The sequence below is a fragment of the Pempheris klunzingeri genome, chromosome 19 (genome assembly GCF_042242105.1).
Source record: "Pempheris klunzingeri isolate RE-2024b chromosome 19, fPemKlu1.hap1, whole genome shotgun sequence".
NCBI lineage: Eukaryota > Metazoa > Chordata > Actinopteri > Acropomatiformes > Pempheridae > Pempheris > Pempheris klunzingeri.
The window spans coordinates 5,265,417-5,284,246 of NC_092030.1; the positions used below are offsets into that span (position 1 = coordinate 5,265,417).

At 40.8% G+C, this 18,830-nt stretch overlaps 1 protein-coding gene across 1 annotated transcript in view; it reads left to right on the forward strand.

Annotated features, from left to right (window-relative positions):
• The window catches only part of vav2 (vav 2 guanine nucleotide exchange factor), a 175,519-nt gene that overhangs the window by 128,427 nt on the left and 28,262 nt on the right, over positions 1–18,830 (forward strand). Inside the window, exons 4-8 of the mRNA XM_070850159.1 lie at positions 5,556–5,624; positions 13,946–14,051; positions 16,093–16,191; positions 17,327–17,395; positions 18,330–18,430. Of these exons, the coding sequence (XP_070706260.1) occupies positions 5,556–5,624; positions 13,946–14,051; positions 16,093–16,191; positions 17,327–17,395; positions 18,330–18,430 (444 nt within the window). The remainder of the gene's footprint in view (positions 1–5,555; positions 5,625–13,945; positions 14,052–16,092; positions 16,192–17,326; positions 17,396–18,329; positions 18,431–18,830) is intronic.

The following is an 18,830-nucleotide window of genomic DNA, read 5'->3' on the forward strand; positions in this document are numbered from 1 at the left end:
AACGACGCCCTTATTTTGCATGCTGGTGTGCATGTTCAGAAATACACTGGACACAATCAAATATTCATACGCTTGTCCTTCGTCCTGTCAGCATCACCACGCTACGTCTGCAACCAGCCTGAATTCTTCTCTCACATCGTCTGGTTTAAGAGAACATTGTAACATTTCAATGTTATTCCCCACTTTACATAGTCTCCTCTTCGGAGACTGACAAGAAGCTTTTCAGGTTTTTCCTGATTTTATTTTTAGATTTTTATTACTGAAACCAAACCTGCTTTCTTATAAATGATTGAAACTTTCAATGGAAAACCACAGCTGATACCAGTTTCTTCTCTTTTTGTCCTAAACCCTCAATCCTCTTTGTGTGGAGGCCTCGTGTTCCCATCTCTTTGTGTGCCCTGGAAGTTGACCTTGTGTTTCTTACAGCTTATCTACAGTACAGGCCTGCGTCATCCTCTCTCCTGTTATTCAGCCCCCTCCTTCCTACTGTTTATCTTTACTGTCCTCAGCTAACCCCATTCTAACCTTCAACCCGCTCGCAATTCACTGTCCTAGTTCGTCACTGATCCTTGCTGTTGGAGTGTGTCTGGAGAGCTCCGGGGATCAGGGTCGCAGAGTGCGAGAGACGTCAGCTCGGCATCAAGACAGAGAGCAGATGACGAGGGGTTTGGATAATGATAGTCCTTTAAAATCCTTCAGTTGCACATTCATATGTGCAGTATACTTCCCTCGAACTTGTTCTATTCTTTTTCTGTGGTAAATCTGTGTGTTACTGTATGCTTTAATGGTCATGAATGACTCTTCAGATTTAGGGGTCTTAATCTTAGAAATATTGAAAAACAGCATCACAATTTAAACGGAAAGAAAAAGACCATTTGTGACAAGGTAGTTCTTGTAAGGTACTTCAAGTATTAAATATAAATAGCAAATAATAATCAGAGCAATTTGCAGCATTGCTGTTGAGAGATATAGTTTACAGATGTTTTTACTCGGCTATACCAAAGACGTGCTGTGTTCCTACAGTGTTTTAATTTTGAAAATGAAGCTTCAGTGCACTGCAGGAGTACGACGAGCAGCCACCGCATCAAGAATCACTGTTTGCACTTCCCCCCCCCCCTTCCTTCTTTTTTTTCTCATCCTATAGATACAGCTCTGCTCCCTCATGCCACTGAATTACATCTCATTACTTTACATTAGTATGCAGTTATCACACTGCACATCCACTCCTCATTTTTCATTCATGCCATTTGGATGCATCGCGTGTGCTAATTTCACACGGAAATTTGTGAAAAAAAACTCGCTCATGCTAAGAAAAAGGCTCTTAGTCGCATGTTACTTTACACACACACACACACACACACACACACACACACCCTCCCCAGGCAAGAGCATCCAGGAAATGAAACTAGGTTTCCATGTTTAAAGGAGGACCAGGAGGGTTTATGGACAGGCATGGTACTATAAGTGGGAAAGTGCACTCGCTTGCTTGAGCTCTAGCGATTTATCGACCCTGCAGAAACAAAGCCGTGTCCTGGGACATGAAACTGCTTCCAGCGCTGGCCATTTGAGCTGCGTTCACACCTAGTGACTACAATGTTGTTTTGCTGTTTGACAACAGTTGATCAGTGGGACAGACTCACTGCAGCTTTATCCGGCACACATGTGCCAACAATTCAACACTGGCTTAAGGACAGTGAAGAAGAAATTAGGCATGACACAATTGGAATTGCAAAAGCAGCATTCTTCAGTGTTGAGTTATTGTTAACCTTTATTTAACCAGGAAAGTCTTGCTCACAGATTTTGTATCTCTAATCAAATCAAACCGCAAAAGAGACAATAACACTAACACACAACAGACAGGCACACATCCAGTCCCTGCTGGCCCTCCCAAAGCCCCCCCCACCCCTACACAACACTGCGAAAAAGGTAATGCATGAGTTAACCGGTGCATGACTTCCTAGTAAGAGTTTCCATAAAAGAATGTAATTTGGTAGAAATTATATGGAGAATACACTGAGTGAAAAAATCAATTTAAATCGAAGCAATTATTCATTCATTGTTTTTGTTTAATTGATGGATTCTTTTTTTCTCTGTGTTTAATGTTGTGCTTCCCTGTAGATACATCTACATTTTCTGTTTTACATTTTCTGGTGCCCTGTGCACTGTTCTTAGGAAAAGACTGTCTAGATTAAACTTGTAATAAATTGGAAATAATTAACCAGGAGTTTACAAATCAAACACGGTCTCTGTTGTGCTGGTCTCTTAGTCTACTTCCAAATTATCAGGGATGATGAACCTGCAAACTAAATAAAACAAAGCATGCGCAACTGAGTTAACAAAACACAGAAAGTATGATGCAGCCCATCAAAAATGGAGAGATATAAGAGTAAATGAATAAAAGAAGGTTAAAGGAAGAAGAAAGATGGGGCCACGTTACATCAGAAGATTAATCCTTTCGTAATTCAGACTCCTCTGACAAATAGTTAAACAGAGAATTTCTCCTTTAACAGATGAAATACAAAACACCCAAATTAGTGAATCAGGGAAGGCTTGTGTGCAACATCAGTGCCAGGGGATGGTAAAAGATGTAAAAATTAAACAAATAAACTTTGCATTCTCTGCAAGTACCACAGCATCCACTCTCACCGCACAGCATGTGGACCTGAGCAACATGAAGTAAAACAATTGCAGGAAATAGAGCACTGCTGAATAGCCAAGAGACGGCTCATCATTGGAGCGCTGATGAAATTATAAACATAGTTCAATTACACCTGGTTGTATCATTTAAGCAAAATGAAAACGGCAGCATTGGACAGTGCTTGGCTCTGCAGAACAACGCAGAGGTGATAGATATGAGCCCATATCTCCACAAACTACAGTGTAATTAGATTTTGCCCTGCGGGACTCCATTTATAACTTATAATATAATGCACATTTCATTGGAGGGGGCCATCAGATGTGGGTGTGTTATTACACTCTGGAGGAAGCACCCTCTGCGCTGTGTTTCTGCTCATAACAGTGAGAAAGAAACGTTAATCAGATGAGGAAGTTTTTTTTTTTTTTGTATTATTATTTCTTAATAATAGTACATGTAATTAGCTCTTGAAAATACTGAGATTTTAATGAAGTCAACCACTTAAACATGGAAAGTTAATAAATCAAGACTGTGGAGGCTGAGTTTGCAGGATTCTTGGTGTGTGCGCGTGTGTGTGTGTGTGTGTGCATACTGTATGTGTGCGCACATGCTTGAGGGCGACCATATGACCTTTGACAATCTAGCTGAGCATTCATTAACTTGATGGCTGACACACTCTTTCAGTGTGACCACTGCTTAATTACACAAAGGCTAACTGGCAGTGTCACACAGATGCACACAGCCTGACACACACTCGCAGAAACAACCTGCAAGTATACACAACAAAAATGCTAAGATTAATTATATTATAAGTTTGACTTGATGTGTAAAGGCCAAATATCACACAACAGGTTGCTGCTGTCAGCTCAGGGTATCATAATAAAATGTCTCCATCAGCTGATCATATTTTGGGATTGAACTAGTTCCACACACACACATGCATTCATCAGCGTGAAGTGCTTCTATGAGAGCTTTGAATGTGTGGTCTCTGACACTGTACACCATTCACATGCACATCTTTTTTTTCCTGCTACAACACATCCCCTTGAACCTTTCCACACGGTAACATCCATTCATTTATACCAAGGCTGCAAGTCACATCAACCACCAGCAAATATCCTCACACATAATCCTGGAAAAAAATGTCTTTACTATTTCAGATACAATATTTGCATATTATTTATGAATGCAAAGTTTGGAAATAGGAATTGTTGTTAACAAATCTTGCACTCACTTCTTGCACACAGCTCATGCAGGCTTGGAAACACAGGGATCTGTTGTTGAATGGGACTTTTTTGAATTTGGTATGTCCCAGTTTGTACAATGGGTAGTGTAGCTGCTTGAATAAATTGGTTTATTATGCATTCCAGACACACTGAGGATGCAGCTTCTCTGGTGACATTTCTGATTAACAGGCTAAATAATGCTTTGTTTTATTCTTTTTTGTACATTTTTGGGTTAATCAAAAAGTAATAAATAACAAGCCAGACTTAATTATGACAGCCCCGACAGTGTGTTGTGAATGGATTTAATTTGTTGTTGAGAGTGAAACAAGTCAAATCCACAGTCCTGAAATGCGTTTTAACTGATAACTAGTCACTCTCCTCCCGCCCTCCCGCCCTCCCTCGCTCCATTCTCCATCCCTTTATGAATAATGGTGGAGTGTTTTTTGTGTGTGTGTGTGTGTGTGTGTGTCTAGTGGCTCTTTGACAGTAGGAACACAAATCATGGGTTCAGTAGTTACATTATACAGAGGGAGTCAAGGTCAACCTTACAGGGCTGTTTACTGTAGCAGAAACCACTGCTGGCTGCTGCTTTGTGTGGGATTTATTGATTTATTGCTACAAACACACACAAACACACAAACGGGACTAAAAACTAGGAACAACCTTAAACTGATAAATATCATAGTATTGAAGCCTTTGAGTGCTTTGAAAGCTGCTACAGACCAATAAATTCTGCCGTGTATGTTCTCATTTTCATTAAAAAGAATCTCTTAAAGTATCTCTTATGCTTGTCAGAGATACCGTGGATTAATTTTAATAATACAGGCTATATCTGGTTCAGTAACGATAGCGTGCTTGATGATTAGCGCTGATCATGACCTCACTGATTTTAATGAGCTTCAATTGTGCGTGGCATTAAGCTAATAGTCTATAATTTGTAGCAATCAGCTGTGGTGACAGGAAAAATACAACATCATAAACACGGTTGGCCAATCGAGATCTAATCACGCACTTCACAATAACGTTTTGCAGAGAGCAGATATCTTTAAAAAGATTACAAATAAATCCTCCCTGTGTAATGAGCTAATTGATTAGTCATCCATTTTAATGCTCTGCCACTTCCTAAGAGTACTGTGTGTGTTGACACTGTGTGAGCAGGAATGAGTGATTAAATTATTGGGATGAATTTTCTATGATTGGCTAACATGAATGCTTTTATTTCCGCTGCTGTAGCTCATAGTCATTATGTTTTATGACAAAAAGGAAACTTTCTCTAAAAGCTCCAAACTTGTCATTTTCAATATTTTATATTGCTCTGCATTATCCTTGAATGCTGCCTAACCCCCCCTTAGTGGATTTATTAGACACCTGGCCATTCTTCTGAAAAAAAGGAAAAAAAACTGAAAAATTGAATTCCTGAGAAAGTTGGCTGCGGATGCCAGGCATTTTATCTGTCAGCAGCAGTGTGTCGATGTGTTCTGACGATGTTGTTTGTGACTGATGGGATCCTCTGCTGAATACATCCTGCTGTTGTGCTGCTGAAGTGACGGAGCCAAGAGTAACACCGTGGCAGATTGAACATGCACTTTCTGACTGGCTATTTTTCTACCTGGGACACTGTGGTGTCTGCAGTAATAAATAATTGTGTATCCTTTCTCACCCCTTGTGTCTGCGTGTTTTTGTGTGTGTACCAGGCCCTTTCCGTCGGAGGACACAGCTCTGAATGAGGATGATGTGTACCGGAGCCTTGAGGAGCTGGCAGAGTAAGTTTGCATTCCACAGCAAACACCCAGACAAACTTCTCTCCTAAACCACAAACCTTACCTTAGTCTTAAACCTTGACTTTACCTAATCCTACAATAATACCAAATACAAATCAAAAGCTTCACACTGAATCAGTCACCTTTTGGGAACCATCTTTTTGTCCCCAAATTGGAGGCAAGGCCCCATTCTGTGTCACTTTTTTTGTACTCACAGCTTATACTAGTATATAGGTACACAGGTACACACACACACACACACATTGATGATTGTTGTTTAGCTAATTTGTTAAGCTAACCAAACCTTAGATTGTTTTAAACACATTTTCATCTGGATTTTGTGTACCAGCAGATTAAAAGTTGTCGATGCCTGCTGCAAAGTTTTTATTTTATTTTACAGTAAACAGACTCCTATTGTGAAGGTAACAGCTCAGAAAATGCTTTTAAACTGGGTAAAAATGCAAAACAGCTTCTAATTATGCTGCAGACCAGCCTGTACATCTAAGTAATACATTAATGATGACACTGCATTAGCACTTTGCACTTTTTGCATTATTGACATTTTGTATCTGTTTTTTTCAAGTGTTTTTATTGTCAAAATAAATACATTTGAACACCTAGCATACCTGCATGCAGAGCTACAGCAGCGTAAATAATGGCCATAATAGATGTAACACACATTAAATGTGTTAAAGTGAACTGTGATTGCCATATTTTCCACTTTCTTCTAACTGCCTAATTACATAAGTGTGTAGCCCTCTGTCACTCTGCCCGTTGCCATGGTGACATCGGCTCTGCTCTGACTGCTGGTGGGGCTGGCTGCCCAGTTTGGTATTTGTTAGGTGGGTGGGAGGGTTTTGCTGGTTGTCAGAGAGAGTTGCAGAGTCTCAGAGTTGGCAGCTGGTTCCAGCGGTGACAGCAGCCACTCAGCTCAGATTAATGGAGAATAATTAGTTAACCGCTCTGAGATGGGTGTCATTCATCACAGAAAGATAGGAGGGAGGAGAGCGGGAGATAGAAAGGAGAGCAAGCGAGCTATAGATATATGCCCGCTGACGCTGAATGCATGATTGTGATGTTCTGTAGGGGATGAGGAATGTGCTCTTGCTAGAGGAGAGGAGTTCCAGCCAAGCAGGCTAATACTGGATTAGAGTGCAGCTTAGCCAAACATGTAGCCCTGCAAGCTTGGAATATGGGCCCTTACCTTGACAACTGAACTGAATAATGCACAAAACGTGATCTTGAAGAGAGTAGAGGAATGACTGTAAACATGTTGATATAAAGAAAAAATACAAAAAAACAGACAAACACGTTTTTCTTCTGTATCAAAAAGGGGAGAGATCAGACTTGTCACGCCGGTCCCCATATTTACTGACTTGACTCTGAATGCATCAGTGTGGCTAACGTTAGCTTCCTTGTTCCTTATTTGACTCTAAAGCCATCATAAACAAATGTCACCTATATAGAAAAGTTAGTACTTAAATATGTAAATTGGATCCAGTGGCTGTAGGAGTGGATGGTATCTATAGCAACAAGCATCAACGAGTCCACCAGTAAAGCAGGCAGGCAGACAAGTAAGGTTTCGATGGCTATTATGTGGCGTGGTATTGTCATATCTAGCGGTTATGTCTTTAATTCGCCTCAAAACTCTAACCTACTAAAATCCTTAATGGGGTTCGGCCTTCCATAACCCTCAGTGAACCAGAAGCTTCAGTTCATCTATTTTTTTCCTGAAATGGTCAGTGGTGTTGTAACACGCTGCTCTTTGTGTAACCTATAGGTGCAGAGGGCTGGGTCTTATTGAATTAATCATGCCGCTCTGCCGCACAGCTGCTCTTGACCTTTTTACAAAGAACATGCTTGCATTTCGTTTCATCAATGGACAGATGCATAATTGATTCATCAGCAGGCCCTGCACCTAATACAGTTGAACACACTTAGCACATAGGCCACACTAGCAATAACCCTGCTCTCAAAGACTTATTAATTAGCCTGAAATATTGATGCATGCATAATTTACAACAAGTGCTTGACTGAACTGCAAGACTAAGGCAAAGAACAATGATGATCTTACCACAGTAATAATAGTCAGTTTTTATGGATGCAGCACTCAAGAGCTCCCCAGGGGAAGAAAATAATACAATGACAGGACATATGGTATCATAAAAACAACAGCATGTAACGAATAAAAGAGCAACATTGTCCCCAAAAATGTTTAGTGTGAGAAAATAAAACTGAATGGAAGAGAAAAACAGCATTATAACAGCAACAATAAAAATCAATGAAATGGCATCATTAGGTTTAGTGATAAGACGACAAAGGATACCAACTGCTATGGAAAGCAATCCATAGAATGGATTTTTAGGTGAGAGTTTAAAAACTGAGATCGTGCCAGCAGACCAAACATTAAACGGCTACTGTCCCAGCAGCCTGTGCGGCAAAAGATCGATCTGCCTTTCATTTAAATCGCAGGCGGCCAAAAGACTTGGGGGAGCGGTGGACTCTCACAGGAGCTGGAGGTTCACTCATCACTGATGTAATGATGGCACACTGCATTTAAACATGTCGCTCATTTCTTAGATATTTGCAAGACTTTTGTAGGTGATGTAGCTATTCTGCAGCAGCTACATTTGTGGTGGAGCGTGTGTCATTTTAGAGGTTTGGTAGAGGTCACCACCTCGCTGGATGATTTCCATAGATACAATATCATGTCAGAAGTATTCGTGTCGAGTGAGGTAGATTGAGGCTTTAGGTTGTCAGTTTGAGCTCACTTGGAAATGGCCGCTGTAAATGACAGGCGTTGAGATTTTATGATAGGTGCAGGTATACATATTTGTGAAGCGTGTTTGCATTCTGTTGGCAGGAGTGTCTGAGTGGGGAAGAGGCCCGTCTCTACCTAATTGAGGTCTCCCAGGTTAATATGGCCCCGTACCTGTGGTACCTGACACGTACTTCCTCTTTCCTCCTTTGCGATGTCAAGTTTTTGTCGCTTAACTCTGCATCTGTCTGGAATAACTCCATCCTGGAGTTGACAAAGCATGAAATATGGGGGGTGGATGTAGGAGGGGGTAGCTTATAGTCGCTGAGGGACTTTTTCCTCTGTGGAAGACGCACATAGATTTCCATTCAGAATCAAACAGTGTCACAAACCCTCTGTGTCAGGCTTTTGCTGTTTACTTTGCTCCATTAATCCCTCGGGCAGGTTGACATGAAAAGTCAATAGCTTGAAAATGGATGAAGCTCAGCAAAGGTATTATTTACTGCAAGATATTAAGTCACAGATCCTTTAAATTCAAGTCTGTATTGCCACATGACCACATTCAGAGTGAACTGTATCTTATATTGCAACTACCACTGACAGGACTATATATTAGAGCCTCTCAACAGTTAAGCAGTTAAATCTATCTATCCAACTTAGATTCCTCACACAAATGATGTGTGAATGGGTGAATGAGGATGTGATATAAAAGCGCTTTGAGTAGTTGAAATGATTAGAAAGCCGCAATATAAATATAGACCGTTTGTCTGAGTGAATCAGTATGTGACAGGAATTATAGCTGATAATGTTACGTAAGTCTCATACACCAAGGAGTAATTACATCCACAGTTATCTCTTCCTCTGACCTAGTTTGTATATATTGTGGTATTTTTCTTTTTAGTAAATTTGATTTTTGTCAAATTCAGAGTAATACATCTTGGCTGGCTAATCACATTGCTTGTGCAGAGTGTAGTGTTTACTCCAAAGGGATCAGCTTGTTGCACTTTGTCATGCTGTTAGCGACAGTTGGCCAGTCTGTCCTTTAAAAATAAATACCTTGACAACTACTGAGCAGATTGCTGTGGATTTTGCCACTGCCTGATATTTTCTGTAGTGCCTCCATTAGGCCAAACTTTCCATATGTATGTGTGGAATAACAAAATGGAATGCCATGGGAGTTTACTGGGCACATTTATGTTTTCAGAGGAAAATCCCTTTGAATTTTGATGACTGCATGACCTTTTCTGTAGTACCACCCTCAGGAAAACCTTCACAATTTAGCTTCACTGATGAGACTATATGTATAGCAAACTCTGTATGCTGTCCCTTTCATTCACCATGTTCACATTGTAAGGTATAGTAAAATATGCAACCTCCTGTGGACTCTTGTAGACATTTCCTTTTTTGTTTGTTTTTTACACAGTATATCACAGCTCTACCCAAACCAACCTCCTATAATAATATTATTTTAATAGAAACTTGTAAGGCAGCACAGCCTTTAGGGACATATGCACAGTTGCTCTGATATAATGACTCATGCTCTGTCCCTGCTCTAACACTAACTCTATGGCATTGAGGCCTGCAAGCAGTGGCTTGCAGGCCGATTACGTGCAAACACACTGGACACCCCCTGGCCTGTCACTGTGTAATCAGACAGAAAATAAGACCTAATTCATGAGTCCTCGGGACTGTGCTCCCACTCTTTATCTCACTGATGCATTGTGATGCATACACAAGCACGCACTTTCACACACAGACACAAGGGCATTTGAATGATTTATTAATGTCCACTAAAGCCCAAGAGACCAAGGGATCTAAATGGTAAAGTTGAGGTGCGGCAGATTTATTACACTGGTAAGAAATATGTCCCTGACTTTTGTTACTCTTCTCTTCTATTTTATAGCGTGCACACGCTCACATACACACACATGCTTGTACTACTAAATGTTAACTATAACCATTAATACTACATGCCCGAACCCCAACCTTAACCCAGTCCCAGCCTCGAACCTGAGGTCTATAAAACAGACAGAATTGTGCCCCGATGCAATTGTGTGTTTCCTGTGAATCTTTCATGCATGTAATGGCAATTTGAATCCCGCACAGGAGGGGCAGACTCGCCCATCAACAATGAAAACTACTGTATAGCAAAGTCTTAACTGAATGTAAATATAATGAATGCCTATTGCTGAAATAAATAGCATCAAAAACTGAAAGATTAAAACCATGACTATTGCTTGTCTGACCCCATAGCTTACCTTAACTGCATAATATGTGACTTCACTATCCAAACTGGTTTCACTATCAAGGTTTAAAGCTTAAATTGGTCCTCAGGACGACAGAGGCACAAGACACACATTCACTTGCATTCTTGTCTTTCTGTAGTTGTCAGGACACTCTTTGAGATAATGCATTGTCTTACTTACCCTACTTACTTACCCACTTACCCTAACCTTAACCCTAGAACACTAGCCTAACAGTTAGTAACACCATCACGACGTTAGTGTTATAGGGTTAACCATCACAGCTAATTACCTAACCCTGACCCAACCCTCACCCTAATCTTAACCTAATTCTAACCTTAAGTCTGAACCCCTTAAACAGCCCTTTGAAGTTATGAGGACCAGCCAAAATGTCCTCATAATTCAGGAGTGTCCTCACAACAATGGTTTAAAAACCAAATTTTTTTAATAAATACACAAGGACATGCATACACTCTCTCACACACACACACACACACACACACACCTTGAGCTCAAGAAGTGTTTGGTTCGTAAAGCAAGCATGTGATTTTTCATTAGCAGCAATCTTTTTGGTTTTACTATAAGTAAGTCTGACACGTTACAACACTAAGATCTTTGTTTGGGGTCAATTAGTTATTTGACTTTAGGATCAATGCATATTGATTGATGATTGATCAATGCACACTAAACAGCCGGTCACTCAGAAGTTCATTAATGACATCGGCAATTAAAAATCTGAAGGAGTTTTCGGAATCTGGAGACCTAATGATGACCTAAAACAATCATTAGGGTGAATACCGATACTTTTGAATACTGAACCCTCCCTCTGGCTAATATGTGGAGAAATCAATATAGATGTAGAATGCGTTAAAAACAAAAGCAGATTTGGCAAAATGGCAGAATCGACATCCAGTTCTCTAAGATGTGGATGATAAAATCGACGATCAATAAGAGGCTCTCTTCTAATGTAGCAATCAGTCAGTAATTCTTTGCATTACAAATAACTTAAATTGACTGATTTGAAGAAGGTATGACTAATGTCAGTACAAGTTCAGGATCAATAGACATAGATAACAAACACCAGCACAAGGTATTTTCATTCAGTTTTTCTGTTTTCTATCCAGTGGTTATTCTTATATTTGTCTGTTCTTAGGCCCCACTCAGACTGCCCCCCCCCCCCTCCATGCTCTCCCTGGAGAAGCTGCTGCTCTCAGATCTCTTCATGGGTCGTATTCATATCACTGCACTAGGCTGCTGCTGTATAATACTCTCTCTGAGGGATTAGAGAAAATGAAGTACAACATCTGCTTTCAAAAAACTTCCTTGGCATGCAACATATCAGTCTCTGTGGAGCTCTCAGAGTTCAGAGAGGAGACGCTGATGGGACAGTGATGGCTGGCCGTTGTCCTCCCACACATCCTCCTCAGTATTCAACATGAGCCACTTTTACTTAATGAAGAAAGAAGAAGCACAGTGGTGACAGTGAACCAAGCCACCTCAATTAAAACTTCAAACAAGTCTCACGACGACAAAGCTGAATATTTGATTGAGGGCAGTTCTATCTCCTCTGATTTCTTTATCCGGTAGTCACACAGGCAGTGAAAGCGGGGATATTTCAGCAATCATGTGAGATGCAGAAGGTTGCATGTAGCCACATCACTGTGAAGAAAACTCAACAACCTGTATTTTTTTTTTTGTTGACCTGTGCCCATAAATCTTGCTTTAGAATATTCATGAATTACTAAAGTATATAAAATCCCTCCAAAATATCCTATTTCGGGGACCTTAAAGTGAAATTAAATTTCCTGGTCTGAGTCTGGTTGGTTTGGTGCCAGGTTATGGCCCCCATTTGGCAAGTAGGGGTTAAGTCTCTTCCTCAAGAATACTCACATAGGGAGGTATATGTGCTGGAGATCACACAGACACATTTGGGAGATCACATACAAACACACGAGGCACTACTCACTCTGGAAGAGAAATGCTGTTTTTGCTTGCCGCTACTCAGCCGGGTTGAAGCACGATACAGCATTCGTTGAGCTGGCAGGAATCAAGTGTTCAAGGACATTTAAGCAGGGCAGTCACTTGCCATGCTTGAAGGAGTTTTGTAAGCATGTGGAGGTTGTAGAAATTGGCAACTTGTATAGTGCAAGTTATTGTTGTCAGGCCTGTTGTTTTGGCCCTGTTTCAACACAGTCGGAAGTCGGAGCTGCAGCACTTGTGACGCACGGTTCATGGAGGCGATTAAGGCACTTATAAACCCTTAGAACCTGATTGCCACAATTTGTATCAAAAAGCATAGTCCTTCTCAGAGTCCTAACTCAGTCAAATCAGAATACACAGACAGGGTGGCTCGTGCTCTCAGAGGATGTCATTATCTCCATCGACAATAAGTGTCTTTAAATCCGCTTAGAAATCGTAGCAAAGATACTTCTTATAAGTCCAGAACTTGCCTGGGAATCATCCAGTTTTTGTGTTTTCTTCAGTATAAAAGTAGTCCAGTGAAGGATGTCTGTACATCCATGGGTGCATTGCACACAGGGACTGCTTATAGCTAATTGGGCATATTTCTTATGGCGCCAATTGGCCCAAATGTCAAGTAAAAAAAAAAAAAAAAAAACATAGGACAGTGTAACTCACTCAGTTCTTGGCAACATTATACATAGGCAATTTACAGCCTCCACCTCAATACAATGGAGATAAGTTGAATATCGTTTAAACAAGCAAGTAGTTGCCAAGCTTTTTAACCTGGTCCTCCATTAATTAGCAGGCAGCTCTTACTACCTTTACTTGTTTACAGCATTTAATCATTTATTTCCTTTTTGGCGACCTAAAGCTCCCTGTTTATTAACCACATTGACATGGGCCTGTTGCCAAAAGGTATTCCTGCTGAGGCTTCTCCACTCCCTCAATAAGTTTTCCAAACAATAATTGCTTTTACAGAAGAGGAGGTACAGTGTGCGCTCTCCTCCACGGTAACTGTCTGTGCTCTGCTGGCTGTTTGCCTAATTAAAGGTCAGTTAGCTAGCTGGGTGCCGGAGCAACACATTAAAGGAAAATGCAACTCAATAACACAACCCAGTGGAGGTTTGTGAACTCGGATACTGTGTCCCCTTGCCTGAAACACCAATGTCAATCTTCAGGGCTCATGAAAGATGATGTGCTCATACTGGTTTGACTGCTCAGTGCCTTGCAGATGTCAGACATGTTTAAAGTAGACATAAGAGCCCTTTTGGCAGAGGAAAGGGATTCAGCCTTTGAGTTCAGGTTGTGTTCTGATACAGCTGCTCATCTACTGCGGCTTGTGTTTGTCTGTTTCTCCCCAGTGAGCATGACTTGGGTGAAGACGACATCTACGACTGCGTGCCTTGCGAGGACGACGGGGATGATATCTATGAGGACATCATTAAGGTGGAAGTACGACAACCCATGGTGAGATGTTTGTGTCGCAATTTCTGCCCTTTCATCATTAGGAGTGCTTAAATCAATTATCATTTATTTAATTGTAATTGTTTCAGGTGTTCAGGTCTATCATGATGTCTGTCTACCAGGTGTCCATTAGACAATACTCAATTTACTCTAAATACCCTTATTACACGTGTAAATCTAAAATGAGTGCATGGAAATCTATTCTGTATTACCAGAAAGGATTAAATGAATACAACACGCTAAGGCGAGGAAACACACGCTTCCTCCAACTTAGCTCACATTATTTTTGTGACATGCATTTGTATGACGTATTTCTAAACGCAGTTACTTAACTGGTGATTAATTTGATTTGTGACTTGCACTGCTTTGCCTTTCCCATGCTGCAGATCAGATACATGCAGGTGAGTGTCGCTGTGTTTGTGACTCACCCCACCCTGTCAGCTAACTCCTATCTATCACCACTTTATTTAAAACAAACTCATAACATCCCAAGAGAGTGAGCCGCCAGTGAGATTACTGACCCGTGCACAGGGCAAAAGGAGACCCCATCTGGTTCAAAGTCTGACTCAGGGCCCAGTGGAGACAGCTGTGACTTCAGCGCGATGACTGCAGTATTAACTGACATCAGAGAGGAACACCAGCTGCCACATTGAACCTTAAAGCATGAGACAAATAAACGTTATCCTGCTGGCTTTGAGCCGTGATTCTGATTGGTTGATTGCACGCTGGATTGAGGCCTGGACTAGACTTGCATTTCTACATTGTTAGCCCCAGTTTTTGTATTATCAGCTCTGGTCATCAAAACCCAAATCTGCCCCAGATGGCTTTGTTAGTTATTCTACAGTCCTGCTGCTCATGTCACCGCCACAGCATAGAAAATCTGTATGGAAATGAGGCCTCTGTCTGCGTGGGTTGTTTACCACACTCATTTGTGTGAGTCACTCACAATATGCATTACAGTATATTGTTCTTTCAAAGAAACACGCACATGTACACATGTCCATACATGGAAGCTTACTCAAACATCAGGTCCCATTAGAAATGCCAGATTCCCCATCCTCCACCGCCCCCTCACAATGTGTCGTCTTGCATGGCTATAACTTTAAAACCCTGGATTCATCTACATATACATACATATGCCTTGTTAAGCCAACCAACCCACACATACAGTGGCACACAAAAGCTCGGTAGCTCGCACGCCTCCCTCTCTCTCTCGAAGTGAGGTGGTGTATGTCATCACCAGCTCACTTCATTGTAGCCATGCCAGCAACAGCAGCCAGTCAGTGTGGGTGAGCATTTTTGGGTGGTTCAAGTTGATTTGGAGTTTTTTTTAAAAATGTAGAACACAGTCCAATCTGAAGGACAGTTACAGTTACTGCACACCATGTTTTAACACAGACTTAGATTTTTGTATTTTTCCTTTTGTTCCATTAAATTTCAAAATGTTGAAAATCAATTAGCAAATCCAATCAATTTCATACTCAATTTTCATACTACTTTATTTCCTGCATTATGCTGGTGAAATATAGTAAGATATAAACTCTTACCTGTTTGAGTCATGCAATCCATATGTCTGCATTCATTTTTATCAATGTTACACGACGGTTGTGTGGGAATGCTTTTTAAGTGTAAATTGACTGGGAAGAGTCTGCATTGCATTATCTCTTAGATAATGCGATTTGATGGATTGCACAACTCAGGCAATTTTCCAGTGTGCTAATAGACTGCTAATAGACCTGGAACAGTAGAAAAGCATTTTGAAAATGCAGAGGCAAGGTTTGCAAAATGCTTAGGTGTGACTGAAACAAACAAACAAAAAGATCTCACTAATATAGATAATTAATGTGACACTGGGTTTTTTTGGATATGCATTTATATAGTAAGAACTAATAAGTAATAAGTAGAACTCGTGATCCTGATAGTTCTGCTACAAATAGTAAACAGTATTTGCAAAGAAGAAAAATGTTCAAAGATAAAATAAATAGATCAATAATCAATAATCCCAAATTGTCCTGACTCATCATAGTTCTTTTTCTCACCATAGAAAATGGGTATGACAGAAGATGATAAGAGAAATTGCTGCTTGGTAGAGATCCAGGAGACCGAAGCAAAGTACTACAAGACTTTAGAGGACATTGAGAAGGTGAGTGTGTGTGTGTGTGTGTGTGTGTGTGTGTGTGTGTGTGTGTGTGTGCGTGCATACATTTGAGCGTGCTGACAGTTTTATCCTGTCTCAAGAAACGGTGTGTTACAGTTGCTTTTTGTCACTCCTTTTTTGTCGGTGTCTCAGGCCTCTGGGCCGGGTCACAGCATGGAAATGTCAGCTATTGGCAGATTCATTGGGGAGCACAAATGTCACAGGAGCTGATCGATATGGTTATTATTGGCTCAGGCTGCACAGGAGACACTGATCCCTGTGGCTTTAAGCATAGACATGGCCATCGCAGGCGTAAGGACTTACACGTGAACACACACACACACACTTAAGGGCAACAAGTGTTGGGGAAGTTCTCCAAAAAAAAAAGGAATCCATTACTTATTAAACATGACGCATATAATATCAACAACTCTCTCAGTGTTTTGTTCACCTGCCCAAAATAGTCTCTTTATTTCTGTTTCTGAGATTGCAGTGGCGGTGTTAGATTAGACATCACTGCTCTCAACACTGCTACCAACAAACACCAAATTGTGTGCGCTGAAAGAATTAAACTCTCTCTCTCTCACTCTCTCACACACACACACACACACACACACTTGCTGAGTGAGATAATGAACTATTGTTGAGATCAGTGCTGCTAACACATCAGTTTCCGCGTTGACAGGTTTCATTCGCGATTTGATGGAGTGCCACAAATCACCCGCTCCACTAATTTCATTAAACAAAATGTGTATCCTGTGTTTCCCGCGTCAGACCAACATGAGACTAAATGAGAATAAATAACCTTCTTATGATCAGAGGACCCGTTAAGCTTAATTGAGTTGGGGTTAATAAAGCCTGTCATCTCTCCATTGCTTCTTAGTTGATATATTTGTTATTATAATTTTGATGGAATGTGACAACCATAAAACAATGTTAGCGTTCTTCGGTAAGCAGAAGTGCAGCATAGAGAACACTTCTGTACTATCTATTCATATGATTAACATTATAGTGGCTCTGTCTGGTACAGTATTAGTGTTTACAGTCTTTGTTGCTGCGGTATGTTTTTTTAAGAGGCACTTTAGTTATATTCAGTCTTAAAGAACACATTTTCACTAATGTTACTCTTGTTTCTCTTTAGAATTACATGATCCCATTGAAGCAAGTCTTGAGTCCACAGGACATGGAAGCTATCTTTGTCAATCTCGAGGTGAGTAACCGCTCAAGCGAAGAAAACGATGTCTATACAGCACGCCTCGATGTGTCGCACACCAAGTGAATAATTCAATATGTGTATGGATGGCTGAATTAATGACAGGATGTGTATGTGTGTTAGGGGTGTGAGGGGTGTATCTGTATGCAAAATTCACGCTTCGATGTGCAATGAGATTTCAGCGTCATGGTTCAGTGTTGTCATCACAGTAGGGGAAACGACAGTGGATCATGGGCTATAAGTCTTGCTCTACAACATGGTCAGTAATCAATTTACAAGAATACAAAAAGCGACATTTGAGTATTGCAGCAATAACTAAACTGTGAACTATTATAGTGAAGACTGTGTTGAGTCCTGTAAATGTAAATGTGCTTGGTATGGCACGCACTGTGTATCCAAAGCCCAATATGAATCATTTCTCTGTGCCATAGAGCTCCATTGTTGTCCAAAAACTATAAAAGCACATCACAGGCATACTCTTGGCACAGGGTTACATGTTTCTCTCATAATGAACACAGCAACTGTAGTTTAATTTGAGGTGTCGGGGTGATTGACTCAAATTCTGTCTCTCACAGTAGGCAGTGCATATAAACATTTGGCACTCATTCAGTCCACATTCAACAAGCACAACAAGCCCTCCACCCTCCTCGCTGCTTCACTGCTGCCTGCTTTCAGAAACGTAACACCCTCAGCCTCCCTCTGTCTCAGCAGCCAGTCATTTGTGAATTTGTTTTTGTTGTTTTTTTGCGTTTTACATGGGTTCATGTTCATTAAATGTGATGTATCTCCGGCTCTCTCATGGGGGAGCTTCAAAAATGTACATCCTCAGTAGGACCTAATCTACAATATGGATAGATCTATCTATGTTTGTGACTCTGTATAAAAGAGAGGCTATGGGTTGACTATAATGTTTATTGTGATGCTCACTCAGGATGTAATCAAAGTCCACTTTGCCCTCCTGCGAGCCATCGATCTGAACATGGTCAGCGGAGGAAGCGGCCTGGGAAAGATCTTCCTTGACTTCAAGGAAAGGTTAGTAACCTGAAAGCATGTATGTGTTGCCGTTCGACGCGCTCGTTGTTCTTTTTGGGGTGATGTTATGTACAAAAAATGCTAAAATCCAGAAGAAGCTCCTTCCTTTTTCTTCCCTTTCAACCTCAAGAGGCTGCATCAAGTTGGGTATCTACTGATCAGACGGAGGATTGCTGGGATTAGTCTTCAAAGAATAAGTCAATTAAAACAAAACATGTTAGAGGAAAAGGCTGAGAGAGCATGTAGTCAATTGTTCCCCATTCAACCAAAACGATCAGAGTAAATCCACTCAGGACTGCAGTGACTTGTCGCAGTTAGCCTCCTGTACAGCTATCAGTCCTCTTACACTATGACATCATTGTCTTTGTTGTATTGGATGTCCTTGGCTTTTCTACTTCAT